This window comes from Sorex fumeus, unplaced genomic scaffold (assembly GCF_029834395.1).
Source record: "Sorex fumeus unplaced genomic scaffold, SorFum_2.1 ptg000072l, whole genome shotgun sequence".
Classification (NCBI taxonomy): Eukaryota; Metazoa; Chordata; class Mammalia; order Eulipotyphla; family Soricidae; genus Sorex; species Sorex fumeus.
The window spans coordinates 3,632,771-3,652,124 of record NW_026606129.1 but is presented as its reverse complement, the minus strand read 5'-3'; the positions used below and the strand labels follow the sequence as shown (position 1 = coordinate 3,652,124).

Genomic DNA, 19,354 nt, shown 5'->3' with positions numbered 1-19,354 from the left:
GGGAGTCCAGGCCGGGCTGCAGCCTGGAGCTCCGCAGAGCCGGCCTGGTGCTGCTGTGGGGATGGAGATCCCCGCCCCCTCCCCAGGCTTCACGACAAGTGACGCCACCGACTGTGCGGGGAACGGGGTCGCAGAGCCCCAGTCTCCTGTTTCTCTCGGCGCCTCTCACAGGGTCTCTCAGTCTGCTCGGAGCAGCGGCTGGCTCGGGTGTTAATACTTACCCCCCCGACTCTCTCAAAGTGGTCCCCGTCTCTGTCGAAGTCAATGGGGTGGCCGTTGAAGGACCAAGTGAACACGATGTCCAGCGAGTGGTCATGGGTGACCTGGCAGGGCAGGACAATGCTCTCGCCCACCGTTACGTCCATGCTGGAAGGCGGCACCATCACCCGGGTCGGGTCTGCAGGGCAGGAGAGGGAAGGAGGTGAGCACAGAGTGGAGGTGAGTGCAGACAGTGAGTGGAGATTAGTACAGATCGGTGGAGGCCAACAGTGGGTGGCAGTGAGACCGAGCGGTGGAGGGGCTCTGCGGTCTGCTCTCCTCACGCCGATGAAGGCAAGGACAGGGTCCCCGTGAGCACCTCGGAGGAGCCTGTGTCAGCGGGGAGCACCCTTCAACGGACTCCTTTTGGACTCGGAGGGTTCTAGCTGGGGACGGACGGGCTGGCGTGCTGGGGGACACAGTTTACAAACTCCATATCCATATTCAGCCCGGAGCTATTTCCTTCTGCTGGGACGGACAGACAGACAGCACAGGACTTGGAGCCTGGAGAACGGGAGTGTGGGGAGCGAAAGGATGACGGTGGGGGGGAGGGGGCGAGGGACACTTGATTTGCATGCAGCCACCTGGGCTCAATCCCGGGCACCCCATACGGTCCCCTGGCCCCAGCAGGAGTGTCCCTGAGCCCGGAGCCCAGTGCTGGCTCTGTGTACAGCCGGGCATGGTCCAGTAACTAAGAAAAAAGAAATGCTGAATTTAGCCATGTTCCAGAAGTTTCTGTGTACTAAACCCAACCCAACCAATCAAAGAAAGCAGCACAAAGAGAAAAATCAAAGCGAGAAAACAATAAAGAGCATTGATCAGCCCCTCCCCTCTCCTCCGGGCGGGGCGTCCTGCTGGGGCTGGAGAGCTATTTATCCACTGTTCCTCAGATCAGAATCGCAGCCAGGAGTTCTGGAATCTAGGAGACATTTGATGGGTTCTATTTGAAATAGCCCACACTCAAAATCCCTCTTTAAAGAGAATATTTCAAACGGTCTCTCGTCTTTCATCCGGGCCTGGAAAGCAAACACCTCGGGTCAGGAGACGGGTGAATGTCCACTGGCAGGATGGCCGCTCTCCCACCCGAGGCAAGGAGGGTGACGTGTGTGTGGGCTGCCGGGGGCCTCTCACGGCTGAGGCTGTCCCGGCACGCGGTGGGGAGCAGCCTTCCTGAGGCCCAGGCCGCGGGACAAAAGCCACAGGCTCTTCAGAAGGGGGATGGGGTTGGGGCCACCACCTCAGTGTCATCCTAAGCCAAGGTCTGGGAAGAGACGCGGCGACTTCACGACTCCACGGAGCACGAGTCATTCTGGAGTGGCCTTAGCGGGGAGGGTGACAGCGGCCGTGCTCAGAGGCTGTCCCAGTGTCAGTGCTGGGTGGCTCCTGGCGGGGGCTTGTGACCACGCAGTGCTGGGGGGGGGGACCTGACTTCTCACATGCAAGCAAGCACGGGGCCCGCCAGGCCCTTCGGAACTGAAATTCTTCTCACGGGCCAGACAAAGATGGGGAGAAACAATCCCTGCTCAAATCACGGGGTGACGGTCAGCAAGAGAGGACCCCACTTTCCTCTAGCTTCCCACGGACTTCAGATTTTTGTCTTTTATGCCTCCCTTCATCTGTTATTTCCTCCCGAACCATGTGGGACAGGGAGGGGACCCTCGTTTTCCTGGTCACCGCGTGCTTCTCAGGTGGTTCTCTGTGCCCCCCCCCCCAAAGAGGGACCCAGCCCTGGGGGAGACCAGCGATGCCCACACTGGGCTGAGAACTTGCCCCCTGGTCACAAGCCGTCCAGAGACCAAGGTCAGGGAGGGCAGGATTGTGCCCTGAGATGCCAGTGGACACCTCTGGGCTGCAGAGAGGATGACAGCATTGTGCCCTGAGATGTCAGTGGACATCTCCGGGCTGCAGAGGGGGGACAGAGGCAGCTGCCACCTGTGGCATGAAGGTGCTGCCCTACGGTGAGGCTGGCACGTCCCCCGCTGGCCTCCTAGCATGAGTCGCAGTGCCCAGCACCAACAGGGCTGCCGTGAGAGCCGGGGCCTGCGGTGCTCACAGCTTGGCTGCTTAGAGTGGATCCAGGACCAAGCTTGGGGGTGACCGTCAGCAGGGAGGAACGGCAGCTGGCCTGACGCCTCGGCCTGGCCTCCGGCTCACCCTTCCCACTGCCCCTGGCTGCCCCAAGGGGCCTTGAGCAGGTCTGAGTTTGGTGAATGCGGTGAGGTTAGGAGGAAGACCACGCAAGGACCACGCGGGCACAGTGGCCGAGTGACAGCGGCTGATTCATTGACTCCGCACCGGGCACCGAGTCCTGCTCCCGTTCTGACTGCCAGAATCGATGCAAAGTGAGTGAGGCAGCGCCCCGGGGAGGGTGGCTGGGCCCGGCGCGGGGAGACGAGCTCAGGACCTCATTAGCCACTTGGTTTGCGCCAACTGCCGGCTTGCCCTGGACGCGTGTGCTGAGACGCCGGTCACTTGATTAATTTCCTTACATTTGAATAAAAACACTGTACACAAATAAACAGCTGCTGTGTGCAGACCAGGCTGTCTCCCCTCCTTTGGTTTCAATTCATCAAGATCAAGGAGAACCTGTTTGCGCCTTGACTTCCGTCTGGAGGCGTCTCGGTGGCTATTGTCCCTCTTGCTGGCAGCCGGCCTTCCCGCGGGGAACTGCCATGCCCACCGGACGTGATTCGGCAGCAGTCACCAAGGGGGCCACGGCCCCCCACTCTGCCGCTCGTGGTGGGTCTGGGGGAGAGGGTGGGCGCACAGCCCGGGGAAGGGGGTCTTACTGGGAGAGAAGCATGTCGATCCTGCACGGCCTGAGTTTCCAGAGCACCCCAGGAGCGATTCCTGAGCACTGCCCGAGGGGGGGGGGGCTCCCAGCAGGAAAACAAGATCCGATCAACCCCAAGGGTCACTCATTCACTCATAAATTACTGTGTAAGCACGTCAGCAATCAGACTCGATGTCCTGACACTAGATCCATCCCGACTCGCTCTGTTCAGGCAGAGGCCTTTGGATTTCAGACTCTAGCCTTCCGAGGATAAAGGCTGCTGCATCTGGGGGCTCCTACGGGGCCCGGGGGCCTCTCCAGGCGATCCTCAGATGCCCTGCCCAGCAGTCCGTGCTGGGGTCTGACGCTGCAGTGGGTGCCGGGACCACCAGGCCTATCCCTGGCAGGTCTCTCGGGGCGGCTCTGGGTGGTGCTGGGTAGGGGTCGGGGGTGATGGAACGGGGTCCCGTGCGCAGCCCCAGGGTTGCGTCTGGGATTCCTGGACCCGAGCCCCCTCTGCGCCCCCTTCTCTCCCTTCGCCCCTGGAAGCAGGGCACCGTTCCTCACTAACATGATTCTTAGCCGGGCGGTTTCACGAGCCTCAGTCAGTGGTGCCGCCTTTATAGAGATTTTTCGAAGGAGAATTATAATGTTTCATTCTGGGGGCACACCTGGCAGTGCTCAGTGCGCTGGGGTCCTCCTGGTGGGGCCCAGGGGACTCTACCTGGTGCTAGGATGGACCTGGGGCTGGACACAGGCAAGGCCAATGGCCATCCCCTGTCCTGTCTTTCTGGCCTCTTCCATGGGGGAATTTCTGCAGACCTGGAGCTGGCCAGAGGTGGCACCGGTCTCCTCAGTGACCTGGGCTTGGAGGTGGGGCAGGCCAGGGGGCTTCTCCAGAGGAGCTGACCGCCACTGCCAGGGAGGCTGGACGATGGGCACAGTGAGTCCCAGCGGACTCTGGCTGACTCTGAGCACTCTGCAGCTTCCAGAGGTGAACGGACGGATGGACGTGTCTGTTCTGCATGAAACACACAAGAGCCCACTGCCCCATGGTGGGGGGGGCAGCTCAGTGACCCAGGCTGGACCATTCCCTCATGAATGGGACCTGCACCACAACAAGCCCATGTGAGACACTGCCAGCAGCTCCAGGGGAAGCTTGGAACATTTCAGGGTTGCAGGGCTGGAGCAGCTGCCAAAGGAAGCGTGGTCAGGCCACATGGCACGTGCTGTGGTCTGATTGTGGTCTGCGGGGCAAATGCTGTGGTCTGTGGGCAGGTGCTGTGGCCTGACTGTGGTCTGACTGTGGTCTGCTGGTGGGTGCCTGGTGTGACTGTGGTCTGTGGGTGGGTGCCATGGTCTGACTGTGGTCTGACTGTGGTCTGCGGGGCGGGTGCTGTGGTCTGACTGTGGTCTGACTGTGGTCTGCTGGTGGGTGCCTGGTGTGACTGTGGTCTGTGGATGGGTGCCATGGTCTGACTGTGGTCTGACTGTGGTCTGCGGGGCGGGTGCTGTGGTCTGACTGTGGTCTGACTGTGGTCTGCTGGTGGGTCCCTGGTGTGAGTGTGGTCTGTGGATGGGTGCCGTGGTCTGACTGTGGTCTGACTGTGGTGTGCGGGGCAGATGCTGTGGTCTGTGGGCAGGTGCTGTGGTCTGACTGTGGTCTGACTGTGGTCTGCTGGTGGGTGCCTGGTGTGACTGTGGTCTGTGGATGGGTGTCATGGTCTGACTGTGTTCTGACTGTGGTCTGCGGGGCGGGTGCTGTGGTCTGACTGTGGTCTGCTGGTGGGTCCCTGGTGTGAGTGTGGTCTGTGGATGGGTGCCGTGGTCTGACTGTGGTCTGACTGTGGTCTGCGGGGCGGGTGCTGTGGTCTGACTGTGGTCTGCTGGTGGGTCCCTGGTGTGAGTGTGGTCTGTGGATGGGTGCCGTGGTCTGACTGTGGTCTGACTGTGGTCTGCGGGGCGGGTGCTGTGGTCTGACTGTGGTCTGCTGGTGGGTCCCTGGTGTGAGTGTGGTCTGTGGATGGGTGCCGTGGTCTGACTGTGGTCTGATTGTGGTTTGTTGGTGGGTGCCGTGGCTGACTGTGGTCTGACTGTGGTTTGCGGGTGGGTGCTGTGGTAGGCACGGCGGGTGCTGGTCTGATGCATGGGCAGGCTGGTAAAGGGCCTCCCCCTCACTGTCCCCTGGCTTCTGTGCAGGCTCTGCCTGTACCAAGTTTGCTGACAGTCTCGGAAGCAAGACTCCCATGGTGCTGTCCCCTGGGAAATGCCTCTCCGGAGTGAGCCCCTTCTCACAGATCCCTTCCCATCTGCACGGTGCAGTGCTCTTGAGGCGGCAGAGGGGACTTGGGGTTGAGCCCGTCCATCCGGGAGCAAATCCGGGAGTCTCCCCCTGCTGTGCTGGCCCGGCCCTCACAGGGGCTGATGCTTTCATCTCTGGAGGGTCCCCGCGGGTCCCTCACCCCACGCACCTGGGCAGGTTCTGAGAGCCAGATGCTCACTCTGGACAGGGGCGACTAAACCAGCTTTGTGCCAAGTGGGGAGCCCGTGGGGGTCGACACGCTTCCTGATGCCCCTGGGTGTGTCCCCTCGCGTCAGCTGTCCTCTCTGCTGGCACGGCGTGAGCCCACTTTTCTGCAGGGGGGTGGGCAGGGCGACTGGCAGAGAGAAGCCATCAGAAGCAAGGAGCCCGCCCTTATGGGGCCACGCCATGGGGTCACGCAGAGGGGCTCAGGGGCCAGGCTCCGTGGACACGGCACAGCACCGTGGCCTGGTCTCGGTCTAACCGACACCCTGGCACAGCTCCTGGGGCCAGCTCTGACCCGTGGGACAGACCCAGGCTGGAGCCGTGTGTGAGTAGAGCTGCCCTGACTGGTGCCCCGGGCAGCACTGGCCGTGGCGGCTCTCCGGGCCTGGGGGGGGGGGGAGGGCAGCGAGGCTGGGCTGGGCAAGGCGGCCCCACACACCCACTGAGGTGCCACGGCTCCTGGAGCAGTCCCTGCGGTGAACCCAGCTACAGCCACTGCCCCCAGCGTCCAGCACCGCCCAGGCACTGTCCCGGCTCTGGAACTGACACTCTCGGCTGGGGCCACAGGCAAGGACCCTGTGTGTCTCCCGTAGGTGTCGCTTGTATGAAGCGGCATCTCCTGCTCTTCCTCCCACCAAGCTCTGCCTGCGGAGGGTTGGCCACTCAGTGGGCTTCTCGGCGGGGGTGTCTTTCGAAGGAGGGAAGTCAGGGCAGGGCCCACAGCTGCTTTTACGTAAGAAGCGAAACTCCCCCTCTCTCGCCTTAGAAAGAATTGATCCAAACAGACTATTGGAAGTGACTGTCCTCATCAACAAGGAACTAAAGCACATCTGCCGGTCAGGGTTAGCCGAGGAGCCGTGCGTGAGCCCAGACTGAGGGAAGAGGCGGGAGAAGGACATGGGGGACCCGGGGACCAGAGAAGCATCTCCCTCGAACGGAGCGGGAATTTCTCTGCTGGAGGAGGAGGAGCGGCCAGCCTGCGCCCCGCCACTGCCCATCACTCTTCCTGCGTCTGGCCAGAGGGCCCCTAAGAAAGGGGGAGGGCTGGGGCGGCGCTCTGCACACCCCAGCCGCACAGCCCTCCGAGCACTGCCCCCAAGCACCGCGACCCAAACCCAAAGAATAAAAAGCCCGTTAGTGCACCGGCAAGTCTGTGCTGAGCTCAGGACCCTGGTTATCCCTCTGCTCTGGCCGAGGGGTCCTGGGGAGGAGTCACTCCCCCCAGCAGCCCATGGCGGCAGGGGCACTGTGCTCCAGCAGGGGGCGCCGCAGGCTCAGAGAAGTGTGTGGTGGGCTCGGCTGCCCTGCTCCTGCCGGAGGGAGGCTGAGCTGAGCCCAGGAGGCACTGGGGCACTTCCTGGCGGGGAAGGGCAGGCAGCAGGTCAGTCCGTCCTGGCAGTCGCCCTGGGTTTGGGCCAGGAGAGAGGGTCCCGCGTTAGGGGGAAGCGCTTGGCTCAGAGACCTGGGCAGCTCACATGCCCACGGCTGGGACGCGCCGAGCTCAGCCCAGGAAGGAGCCTCTTTCCCAGGAGGCCCCACGCTCCCCGGGGGCTGGGAGGGGTCGGGGTTCTTGGTTGGGCCTGTGGCTGCTGTGGTGGCCAGCTGGCTGAGGGGGGCACCCCCGAGCGGGAGGGGCGGCCAGGGGCCCTGCACGTTGGTCTAATCTGCCCACCAGACAGAAACTTTTCTCTCTGACCAGAGTTGCTGACCCAAAGAGAAAAAAAAAATCAATGTCGGGTCAGAGAGGCGCAGGCAGCTTAATTGAGTTTGTTTTCCGAGCGGCGTCTGCAAGGGCCCGTTTCACGCGGAACAGGAAAACCCAGAGAAACAGCAGAGCACTTAGAGCTGAGATCTTCTCCAGGCAAAGGACAGTGTGCGTGCGTGTGTGCGTGTGTGTGTGTGTGTGTGTGTGCATGGGTATATGTGTGCATGTGTGTATGTGTGCGTGCACGTGTGTACGCATGGTGCGTGTATGTGTACGTGAATGCGTGTGTGCACACACACACGTGTGTGTGCATGTGTGTGCGTGCATTTATGTGTGTGTATGTGTGCTTGTGTGTGCATGAGTGTATGTATGCACATGTGTGTGCACGTGTGTGGTGCAGTGGGATCACACAGCGTCATGTGGGTTTCGGGTGTACATTGGAGCCTCTTCACTGGGCAGTGGCCTCTGCCTCGTCTCCATCAGCCACAGGAAATGTGCCCCTTGCTACCTCCTCGGGTCTCCCAGGGAGAAGAACCTCAGCCCCCTGGGGCTCCAGACTGCCCTTCTCCATGCCCAGTATGGCGCTGTGATCATGGGCAGCTGAGTTCTGATGCTGTGCCCAAAGGCCCGGCAATGGGCAGCGTTAAAACTGGCCAGCCACTGCAGAGGGATTCAGGAAGGGCCAATCCACAACTGTTCAGAAGAGGTCATGGTTAGTTAGAAAAAGTAAAGACCACAGATGACTTCCTCCCCCGGAAACCTCTCAGCTGCACAGAAACGAGAAGCCCTCGAGGTGTGTGTGCACGGCTGCACGCGCGTGTGCACGTCTGCCTACGTGTATGCAGGTAGAATGCATGGTCAACCTGTCCTAGGATGCGGCCCTCACGTGCGGTAGCCAGTGGGCCCCTAAGGCGCTGTCCCCGAGAGGCAGTGCCCACGCAGTGTAGACAGCAGCGCCTGGGCTCAGAGTTTATTTGCAAGGTGGAACCTGTGATTCGTTTCTCAGGGAATCTGAGGCCTCTTGGTGATGCTCTAAGGCTGTCTCGGGTTTGCTAAAATGCTAAGCTGGGTGAGAGAGAAAGAGGCCCAGTCAGTACCACAGTGAACCTGATTTTCAGAGCTGGCTGCAGCGTCCTGGGGAGACTCTGAAGGCCACGAGGCCATTTGACATCTTGGAGCTGCAGCTTCTCATCTGCAATTTGCAAGCGATGGTATTTGTCATCCTCAGATAACGACAAAATTCAAACCGGGTTAATGGCTCTCAACCGCACGGCCCCCCAGGAGTGAGATGCCACCATTACTGTTTCTACTGATGCCCAGGATTAGCTGGTGGGGAAAGAGGGGAGAGCGACATTTAAATTTCGAGGTAAGAAGAGTGACATTCTCAGGGAAGCTGAGCGTGGAATAAGTCGCCGTCTCGTGACAGCTGTTGGCTGCTTCCTACAGGCTGGGGAAGATGACAAAGTAATTTCTGGTGCAAGCATGAATGCTCAAGCATGGGAGTTTATGTCCAACTGCCAGCTGTTGCCAGCCCAAAGCCCACCCCTGGGCACCGTGGGCAAAGCCTCGCCCGCACCCTTGGGCTCGCTAGACCGAGAGCCCCCTGGTCTACACCCCGAGGGAAGGAGGAGCTGTAGGAGCAGCAGGGACTAGGTTACTTCGTTACTTCAACGGGACCCCCGAGTTCCTCATTGGGGGGAGGGATGAGCTCAGGGGGATGAGCTGGAGGGGGGGTTTGAGCTTGGGGGGGCAGCTCTGGGGTTGGGGATGACTTTCAGCATCAGGTCCCAGGACTTGCGGTTCCTCCCCCGTGTGGTGAGAGGGTCCGTCTGTTCATGCCCCTGGGGAACTCGGGTGGGCTTGAGGGGCTCTGCGATAGTGCCCACCTACACTGAGAGGGGCGGGGGTTGCCGTCTGTTGGGTGACCAGCTCACGAGCATCTCCCCTCCTGTGGGGACTCCCTGGTCAATCGCTGATATGAGGAGGAAGAAGAGAACACAAGCCGATGTTTCTTGTTCCTGAAGTCGGGGTGGGGGCAGGAAGCGCCATTGTCAGGCGGACTGCCCCACCCTCACCCCCGCTGGACACCGGCGAGTCACTGTCACCAGGCGGGTCATCTGCTGGCCTGGAGCCTGTGTTCATGATCTCACTAAAGCAGAGGCACTGCGAGAAGGACAGCAGCGCTTTCTGGGTCACATGGGCCCTCCTACACTGCGAGGGGACAGCGCGGCTCTGGGTCAGTGGGGGCCCCCTACACTGCGAGGTTTCTCAGCTCAGGGCATGAGCACCAAACGCTGAAGAATGAATGGGTGAGTCCCCACAGCCCGGCCTTGCTCCCCACCCTCTGGCATGTCACTCCTGGAGGCACATACACTCCTGGAGACACACACTCCTGGCAGCACACACTCCTGGTGGCACATACTCCTGGAGACACACTCCTGATGGCATACAATCCTAGTCACACACACTCCTGAAGGCACACACTCCGGGAGGCGCACACTCCTGGCAACACACGCCCCTGAAGACACACACTTCTGGTGGCACACATTCTTGGTAGCGCACACTCCTGGAACACACACTCCTGGTGGCACACAATCCTGGAGACACACAAACTCCCGCAGACACACACTCCTGGAGGCAAACACTCCTGGAGGCACATACTCCTGCAGGCACATATTCCTGAAGACATACACTCCTGGAGGCACACACAACCCTGGAACCCCCAGCAGCAATGAACCTGTGGCATCCTCGGGCCACACCTCATCTATGGGTGGAACAGGCCCCCCGGCCCGGGGCTCAGCTCGCTCGGGGCCCCAGGACTAAATGAGCTCGGCCTGATTCTTTTTATTCGGCTGGAACGTGAAGTGTTGGAGCTACGGGAGCCGGCGAGAGTGAGGCAGGGAGAGGGGAGGAGGGTGGAGCAGGAATTCAGGGTGTCCCGCGAGACTGAGCACTGAAGATGGGGAGCTTCCCTGAGGCTCAGCGGCCCAGAGACTCACTGTCAAGTGCTCCTGGAGAGCACAGCACTCAGCTGCTGCAGGACCGGCCGCTCCAGGCACGCTCAGCACCAGAGGAGCCAAAAGATGTGGATAGGAAACATTTTCTGTGAAAGAAAAACATGTCCCAGAGTCTCATACGCGGGAGACGGGCCTGCAGGACTAGCCGTGACCAAGGCACTGAGACAGATTCCACCATCGTCTGTGTTCCACACAGTGACGTGGGCGTCTCCAGCTTCTCCAGAGGGAGCGAGAATGCCAACACACACGTCAGCTCTTGTGGGGTGAGTGAACCCATGCACAGGAAGCCTTGAGCACGAGAACCCACGGCCAGTCATACAAAGAGGGCCCAGTGGGTACTAAGGTCCAGCAGGACAAGCCGTGTCCACGCTGCCTGGCAGTGAAGGCCCAAGCCCCTGCGTGCCTGCACCGCCCTGCACCTTCCTGCACCTCCCACCTGATTCTCTGTGGAGACTTTAAACTAATCCTGAATCAAAAGAACCTCCTCCTGGCCCGGGGACAGAGGCCTGGGCTGGGCAGACCCTGAGTGCGGCCGGCCAGCATCTGGCCAGAGGGAGCAGCTCCCACACAACAACTGTGGCCAAGACTGAGTTCCGGCAACAGGAGGAGCCGGGCAGAGGGTCTTAGCCGCCCCCTGGAGGAAGGGGGTGCGGCTCGGGATGGCCCCTGGTGGCATTCCAGGTGCTACCTTCCGTCACCGTCTCTGCTCATGCCTTCCTCACCACCAATGGTCCTGGGACAGCTGGACCCTCAAGCAGTCATCCCCTTCATCGTCACTACCTCCCTGCTCCCCACCATCACTGCTTTATCAGGGTCAGTGTCACACGGCCACTGTCCTCACCACCACCTTCATTGTGGTTGCTTCCCTTCCCACCAATGCCACCAGCAGAAATAGCAGCACCATCTCCACCACAGTCACGGTCACAGCTGCTACCACCATCATGGCTACCATCACTGTGATCACAGTCACATCACAGGGGCTGTACAACACCATCACCGTCATCTTTACCATCACCATTGTCATCAGCACCCCTCCCCACTGTAGCAGTAGCACCATTACCACCACCACCACCATCATCATCATCATCACCATCAGTCACCATCATCACCACCATCATCATCATCACCATCACCATCATCATCACCATCAATCACCATCACTCTCATCACCATCATCACCACCATCATCATCATGACCATCACCATCATCACCACCACCATCACCATCATCATCACCATCAATCACCATCACTCTCATCACCATCATCATCATCATCACCATCACCACCATCATCACCATCATCATCATCACCATCATCACCATCATCATCATCACCATCACCACCACCATCACCATCATCATCACCATCAATCACCATCACTCTCATCACCATCATCATCATCATCATCACCATCATCACCATCACTCTCATCACCATCATCACCATCACCATCATCACCATCACCATCATCATCATCACCATCATCACCATCACCATCATCACCATCACCACCATCACCACCATCATCATCATCACCATCAATCACCATCATCACCATCATCATCACCATCATTACCATCACCATCACTATCATCACCATCATAATCATCACCATCATCATCATCACCATCATCATCATCCCCACCATCACTATCATCACCATCACCATCACCATCATCATCACCATCATCACCACCATCATCACCATCATCACCACCATCATCATCACCATCACCATCATCATCACCATCACCATCATCTCCACCATCACCACCATCACCATCATCATCACCATCATCATCATCACCATCAATCACCATCATCACCATCATCATCACCATCATTACCATCACCATCATCACCATCACCATCATCACCATCATAATCATCACCATCATCATCCCCACCATCACTATCATCATTATCACCATCACCATCATCACCACCATCACCATCCTCATCACCATCATCATCATCACCATCATCACCATCACCATCTCCACCATCACCACCATCATCAACCATCACCATCATCACCATCACCATCATCATCATCACCATCATCATCATCACCATCATCACCATCACCATTATCATCACCATCACCATCATCATCATCTTCACCATCACCATCATCCTCCTTCCCCTCCCCACTGTAGCAGCACCCCCACCACTGCCGGCATCAGTACTTGTTGCCACCGTCACGTCATCCTTGCTGAGCTCATCTGTGCTCCGACCATACGGCAAGCTCCAGGAACTCTCCTTTCCAGGGAAACAGCTTTCTCAAACCCGCAAATGCCGCGGAGGGGGAGGCCCAACTTGGGCTGAGAGGCAAGTGGCCGTGTGCCTCTCTCGGGCATCCCCTGGACCTTGTAAGCTCCCACAGAAACTGCCTAGGCTTTCCATGGAAGCCAAAGCAGGAGCAACATCGAGGGCTACCGAAACTGATAACAGATGCTGAGAACAATTAGCCGCTGGTGGCAGTATCCTCAGGAAATCATCCTTGTACACAGACAGTCCTCTGCCAGCACCGAGCACCAGCACCCAGATAAGCAGCACAGGTGCCGGGGCAGCGCACCCAGTTTGCATCCGATTCCCGGATGACATCGAGTCCGGATTATCGTGCTTGTTCTATCCACATTCCAGGACCCCCATTGACTCTCTGGACATCAGCAGGCACTGTGAAAAATGCTGAAGACAGGACAATATGACCCTGAGCTGAGAAGATTAATAACCGGTGAATAACTAAACCAGCTCACTGAGAGTTTGCCATGCTGATTTCTACAGTTATCTGAATGGATTATTTGAGTAGTTTATGGGGCGTAGCCAAAAATGCACTTTATCAGGGGACATGAAAGGTCTGAACAAGCTGAGCTCCATGCTGCGACCTGGGCGTGTCAGAAAGCTTTCTCTCTCTCCCCTCTCTTTTATTTTGGATTCTGCAGAGGCCAGAAATCATGGTAGGTCTGAGACCTGCTCCTGGGGGCCTCCGGGAATCCTCACTGCTGAGTCTCCCAGGAGAACGCTGGGCTGTTGGGAGATGGGAGGAACCGAGGATGCCGAGGGGCCCCGCAATGCAGCCGCCACAGCCGGCTCCAGCGCAGATGGCCAGTGAGCGGAGGTCCCCGGTGGCTGACGGGTCTGCAGCCTTGGCCACGCACCTGGCGGTTCCTTCACCAGAGCTGCCCAAGTGACTGTGCACGACTGGCGGAAGGGAGGGAGTGAGGGAGCGGGAGGAACGGGACCATCACAGGGCTGAGCGCACTCAGGCTCTGGGCTCCAGAGGCTGGTCAGGAGGGAACTACATGCTCTGGGATGTTGTTAGAAGAACAGAAACACAAAAGGAAGCAGAAAACACCACAATTGTGTCAGGCACCGCCCTTGCTTCTTCCCAGAAAGCAGCTGGTCACCATCACCTCACCTCGTGGAAGCCGAGTGTGGGGTGGCAGCCTGGGCCTGGAGGGAGGGAGAGGGCGCTCTGGTGGCTGGTGGCCAATTGGGAGAGCAGAGGGAAGGCCCAGAGCTCAGCTGGCCCTGGGGATCAGGGAGCGGCCACCGGCTAGTCGAGAACCCCCAAAGGTGTGGGCTGTGGCTTCAGGAAGCGCTGCAATTAGAGGGTGCAAGGCTGAAGTTTGGGGGTACAGCACTGGGGGTTCCACTGTGGGCTAGGGGTGTCCCCACTTCTCCCTCCTCTTCCCTGACCAGGCCCTCGGGGGCCTACAGTGAGGGGTCTCCGGGCAGGAGTGAGGAGCGGGACGGGGATCCGGATGTGAGAATCATGGCAAGGGCATGGCTGGTGAGGGTGGGCGATGGCCCCAGACTGCGTGAGGCAGGGGAAGGGGAAGTGGTGAGCAGGAGGAGCTGTGAGGCCCAGGGACAGAGCCAGTGTAGGGGTGAGGCACCCAGGGGCCCAAGAATGCTGGCCAGCCCCCAGGCCTTCCCGAGTCCCCATGAGACAGGAACACAGAAGCCGGCAGACAGATGCAGAGGGCTCAGAGACCACAAAAGATAAGGGCCGGGGGCCCATCCATGCTGACAGGGATGACAATCATGGCCCACGGTGGGCAGGTGGGCTGGTCCGAGCACGGCCCTGCTAGTTGCAGGGTCCTGGCAGGCAGGGGCGAGGCAGGCAGCAGCGAGCTGGGAGTGTAGACCCTGCCCCGGAGTGAGAGAGGGCAGCGCCGGGGAGAGGAGCCGCGGGGTGTTCCCACAGGCAGGAAATTGGCACAAACCAGCATGAAGGCAGAAGGCTGAGGCCAGAGGGGTCGGCGCTGTGGGCCCCGCTTCTGAATCCTGGGTCATCACCCACAGGGGTCCCGTAACTCAGGGTGGGGGTCCTGAAACATTCGACTGCAGCGAACAGTTCTGAGCTTGCGATGACCAAAAACGAACTCAAAACGCGTCCTCAGTCCCCAGACCCGAGGCTTCCCGGGTGCGTTTCTCGGCGAGGGGCCAGGTGGGCCCTGCCCCTCCCAATCCTGTTGTGGAGTGGCAATGCCACCCCCCCCCCCCACACACACACACGAGAGAGAGGCGGGAACTCCCCCGACTGGAACCTGCTCAGCTTCCAGAGGGGACAGTCGCCATGGGCAGGGCCTGCGGGTGCTGGGTGAGGCGAGAACTCGGCCGAATGCCCGGGGGCTCCCACCTCCCTCAGACGCCCTCCAAGCACTGCTTTGAGCTCTCCTTGTCCTACCCTCGCCTCTGCTTGTTCTCCTGCCGAGCATAACCCAGACGGGACCCGGCCCATCCGTGCGGGTCAACCCTTCCCGTGGTCTGCAGGGGCGGCTTTAGCACCGCCCTGAGGGGCTGTGGATCAGTGTGTCACGGCCATGGGAAGGGCCTCCCGCAGACAGGAAGCGCCCGGCTGTGGAGATGTCAGCCACCCCAGCCCTAGTGGAACCAGAGCCAGGGGAGCCCCAGCCAGGAGCCCACCTGGCTCGGGACTGCCGCCTGGGCCAGCCCAGGGAGTCCTGGTTTATCACACTCCCCTCCCTCCGCTAGCGGCCCTGGGCACAGAGCAGCCTCCCCCCGCCGCTGTCTCTCCTCCTTGCTGGGAACCCTCGAGAAGGGGCCACTGTGTGTGTCCGGTCGAAGGCCCCGCGCTTGCCATCAACCAGGTGAGCTGACCGCGGCAGCAGCCTTCCAGCCGGCGCCTCTGAGCCAGGACACCCCCCGCGCGGTGTGGCTGAGAGGTGCTGCTGTCTCAAGCCCAGACGAACCCCAGCGTCACGATGCTCACGGGGAAGGTCAGTCAGAGATACAGGGTCAGCACTGCGCCTGGATGAGGACCAGATGCGCAGGGACCGTTGGCGCGCACCCGCCTGTCCCTCCACCGCAGAGTCGGGCGGGCAGTGGCGGGGTCTGCCTCAGGGCAGACTGCGGGCCAGCAGAGGCCCCGAGAGGCGCCGTCCTCCCGCCCCACATCGTCCTCCTGCCCGCGGCCTGCAGGGCTCTGGCTCTGTCCACTACAGGGGCTGGGGGAGCTGGACTCTCATGGAGCAGAGGGAGGACGGCGACGGCCAGCGCCAAGACCAGCTCCTGGCCCGCAGCCAGACGCTTGGAGGACAACAGCAAACCCGTATGGGGACTCAGCAGGCCTTGCCACAGGGTGAGGGAAGCGGGTGCCCGGACCCCTGCCAGGGTCCCACCTGCCCGAGGCCTGCAGCAGTCACAGGACGCCAGCTGCCACCCGGGATCTATGTTTTGGTCATGGCACTGTCCCTGGTCTGCAGCCCTGATGACAGGCGCTGGGCAGGAAGGGGAGCGCCGCTGACTCTGATGATGGGGAGGGAGGAGGGGAGCACCGATGACTGATGATGGGGAGGGAAGAAGGAGGGGAGCACTGCCAGCCCTGATGATGAGGGAGGAGGGAGGGGAGCACTGCGGCTCTGATGATGGGGAGGGGAGGGGAAGTGAAGCACTGCTGGCCCTAATGACAGGGAGGAGGGAAGGGAGCACAGCTGGCTCTGATGATGGGGAGGGAGGAGGGTGGGGAGCACGGCTGGCCTTAATGACAGAGCCCAGGTATGGGGCGTGCTCAGCTCCCTGGGGGCTTGGCGTGTGAGCCTCCGCTCGGAATCTCGTGTTCTGGCTTCCTCACGGGGCCCTTCTCATGGGGCCAATTTTAGAAGCAACTGGGAGAACGGGTGCCTGTGACACACGGAGTCAGGGAGTGCGGAGAGACCCAGTAGTGCCCACAATTGGGCTTCGCGTCCTTCCTGGCAGGCCCAGGTGGTGCCTCAGTCCCATCTGACAAGTTCACATGTGGAAGGGACGATGTCGGGATTCGCACGGGCCACTCAGCACAGCCTGTTGGATGCCTGTGAGCTCGAGGAGAGGGGGGCAGATGGGCCGGACGGGGGCGGCAGGGCATGGCTGTACCACCTCTCTCATCACCAGGCTCGAGCCCCTCACAGAGCTGCAGGAACGCGACTCATGGGGCCCGGGAACGGTGAACCCCAGGATGCACCAAGACCCGGGGTGAAACAATGCCTGGGGTCCCTGTGTTTTCTAGCCCCTTCTTTCTCCTGAGTGTGCAGACTGGACCATGCTTTCCTTTCCTCTGACACTGAGCCCCGTTGTAGTAAACCACCCGCTCGACCCCCGTCTCCCCGCGCGTCCACAACCTCGTGGGCTGAGGGTCGTGTCTCCCACTCTGGCCTTCCAGATGCTCGTTCCCAGGCAAGGGCTCAGGCCGCATGCGGCCCCGGGCCTGGTTTCCTTCAACCAGCACATGTCCGCATGTGGACAATGACCACGGTCAGCACTGGCCTCTCTCCACCAGCTGGTGGACACTGGTATCTGTGACCCATGTGTGCACGGCCACATACAGGCCATGCTGCTCTGACCACCCAGCACCATGAGGGTTGCCCAGACACCCCCAGGCACCCACTGGGCAGGTTTGCCATCCAAGAGAGCCCAGGAAGGCTCTCAGGCTCCAAGCCTGGGTGGCGGCTGGTGTCTGCTTGGGGGCCTGGACACGAGCATCAAAGCCGGTGACTGGCCCCAGGGAGCCCTGAACCCACACTAATTCTCTTCATGGATGAGCAGTGACCAACATGCCCACACCCCTTGGTTGGTCATCTCTCTCCTTCAGGGAGAGGACTTGGACTGTGCAAGCACACGTCTGCACATGAGGAACCTCCTGGCACACTGGGCCACAGGGTCTGAAGAGTGTCTTGCCTCTACTGAGTCCTGCTCTGGGAAAAGGAGCTTTTCACCCCAAGGAAGGGAACCGCCTTATCCACCACAGACCAGAAGGGAACCGCCTTATCTATCACAGACCAGATGGAGACTGCCTTATCCATTGTAGACCTGAAGAAGACCATCTTATCCACCCCAGCCTGGAAAGGGACCGCTGTACCCATCACAGACCAGATGGAGATGGCCTTACTCATCACAGACTGGAAGGGAACTGCCTTGTCCATTACAGATGGATGAAGACCACCATCACAGGCCGGAAGGGGACCATGTTAGCCATCATATACTAGGAGGAGCCTCGATCGAATTTGTCCAAGACCTTTCCTTTGTAGGCAGACCCACACCTGGGGCCTGGGGGTGTGTGTCCTGGGGGCCAGTGCAGACCCAGGCAGCCCCCCGCACCCACCTCTGCTCTCTGCACGGCCCCCCCCCCATGCTGGTATGCAGGAGAGAGCATCTGCCTGTGGCTTTCTCGCTGCCCTGGGACACTCAGGCTGACACTGACCTTGACCTTGCATGGCCTCAGGCCACCAGGGACCCCACCAAGACACAGGGGGGAGGAGCAACGTGCTCCATGACTCACATTTCCCTCTAAACAGAAGTTTCCAGAAAGCTGCTTTGTGAACAAGCTTGGGAGGACAAGGCCTCGCCAGTTTCCTGGGGCTGAAACTATCAGCACAGACAGCAGTGAAGGGCGAGAAGGGATGCCTTGCGGACACGCCCCCTGGACAGGCTTGTGGAGAGAGGGGACCCTGGCCACAGCCGGCTTCTGATTTGTCCAGGTAATGACCGCTGGTCGCCTGCCCCAGTTAACACGGCTGCTCCGAGAAGCCCCGTCCATTCAGACACCGGCTTCACTGTCACTGCTGAGCACACAGAAGGGACAGATGCACCCTCTTCTAGTGCTCGGTGCGGGGCACGGCCACGGGGACCAGCATGGGCTCTGCACCTCTGCACGGTGATGCCCAGTGGCACGGCCAGAGGCTCTGGGAGATGGGGGTGCGGGAGGCCCAGCGCATCCCTGCTGACTAAATCACAGCCCCGTCGAAAGCTCTAGACCCTCTTGCGGCGGGCAAAGCAAGCCATGCTGCTGGCAGAAACACGTCGATCCAAAGCTCAGCTCCACCGAATGCGTGGGCCATGTTCTGGGCCCCGTAGGAAAGAGGAGGCTGCCCATCTGGGCACGGCAGGCTGTGGGGCTGGGCACAGGTGACCCCGAGTCTGTCAGAGCCCTGCATGAATGGGTGAACAAAGATGCAAACACACGGAAAAGGCCACACCCCATCAGCGCCCCAACCTCATTTCACGCCCCTGGTGATGCCCGGGCCCCGGAAACGTGTCCCCACTTGGTCTTTGATGCTGGGTACCCTGCCACTGTCCCCGTCTGTCTCCAGACATGGGCCATGCAGTGGCCTTCCTGCTCTCTTCCAGCCCCTTCTCAGACCTGGCTTGCCTCAGTTTCCCCAGCTGTGTGCCCGGCGTCTCTGGCATCCCCTGAGTCTGTTTCCTGATTTTTTTGTCAGTCTCTGTGATGCTCGCTGGGGTGTGTCTTCACCTTATTTCAGATCCCCCGCGAGTCACTGACGGCACCTGTTTGAAGTCATGGCCCTCCCCAGGCTCTGGGGCCAGGTAGGGATATTCACGGGTCCCTCTGAAAACGCCTCTGTGACCTTGGGCTTAAATGAGTGTCTTCTCCCTGTTGCCTGGATACTGATCATTCAGCTCAGTGAGACCAGGAATGCAGCTCACTGTCCCCGGGCACCACATGGCCCAGATCAGAGACTCTATTTGGGAGAACAAAGCGGGGGGTCCCTGTGGCTCCGGGGAGACCTTTACCAATGTGCCGACTGCTCTGTGCTCATTTCCGTC

At 60.2% G+C, this 19,354-nt stretch overlaps 1 protein-coding gene across 2 annotated transcripts in view; it reads right to left on the bottom strand.

The window, feature by feature from the left end:
• Positions 1-19,354, bottom strand: part of LOC130037372 (contactin-4) — a 255,110-nt gene that overhangs the window by 14,866 nt on the left and 220,890 nt on the right. For both annotated transcript variants that reach the window (XM_056129211.1, XM_056129213.1), the window contains exon 12: positions 222-397. In XM_056129211.1, the coding sequence (XP_055985186.1) occupies positions 222-397 (176 nt within the window). The remainder of the gene's footprint in view (positions 1-221; positions 398-19,354) is intronic.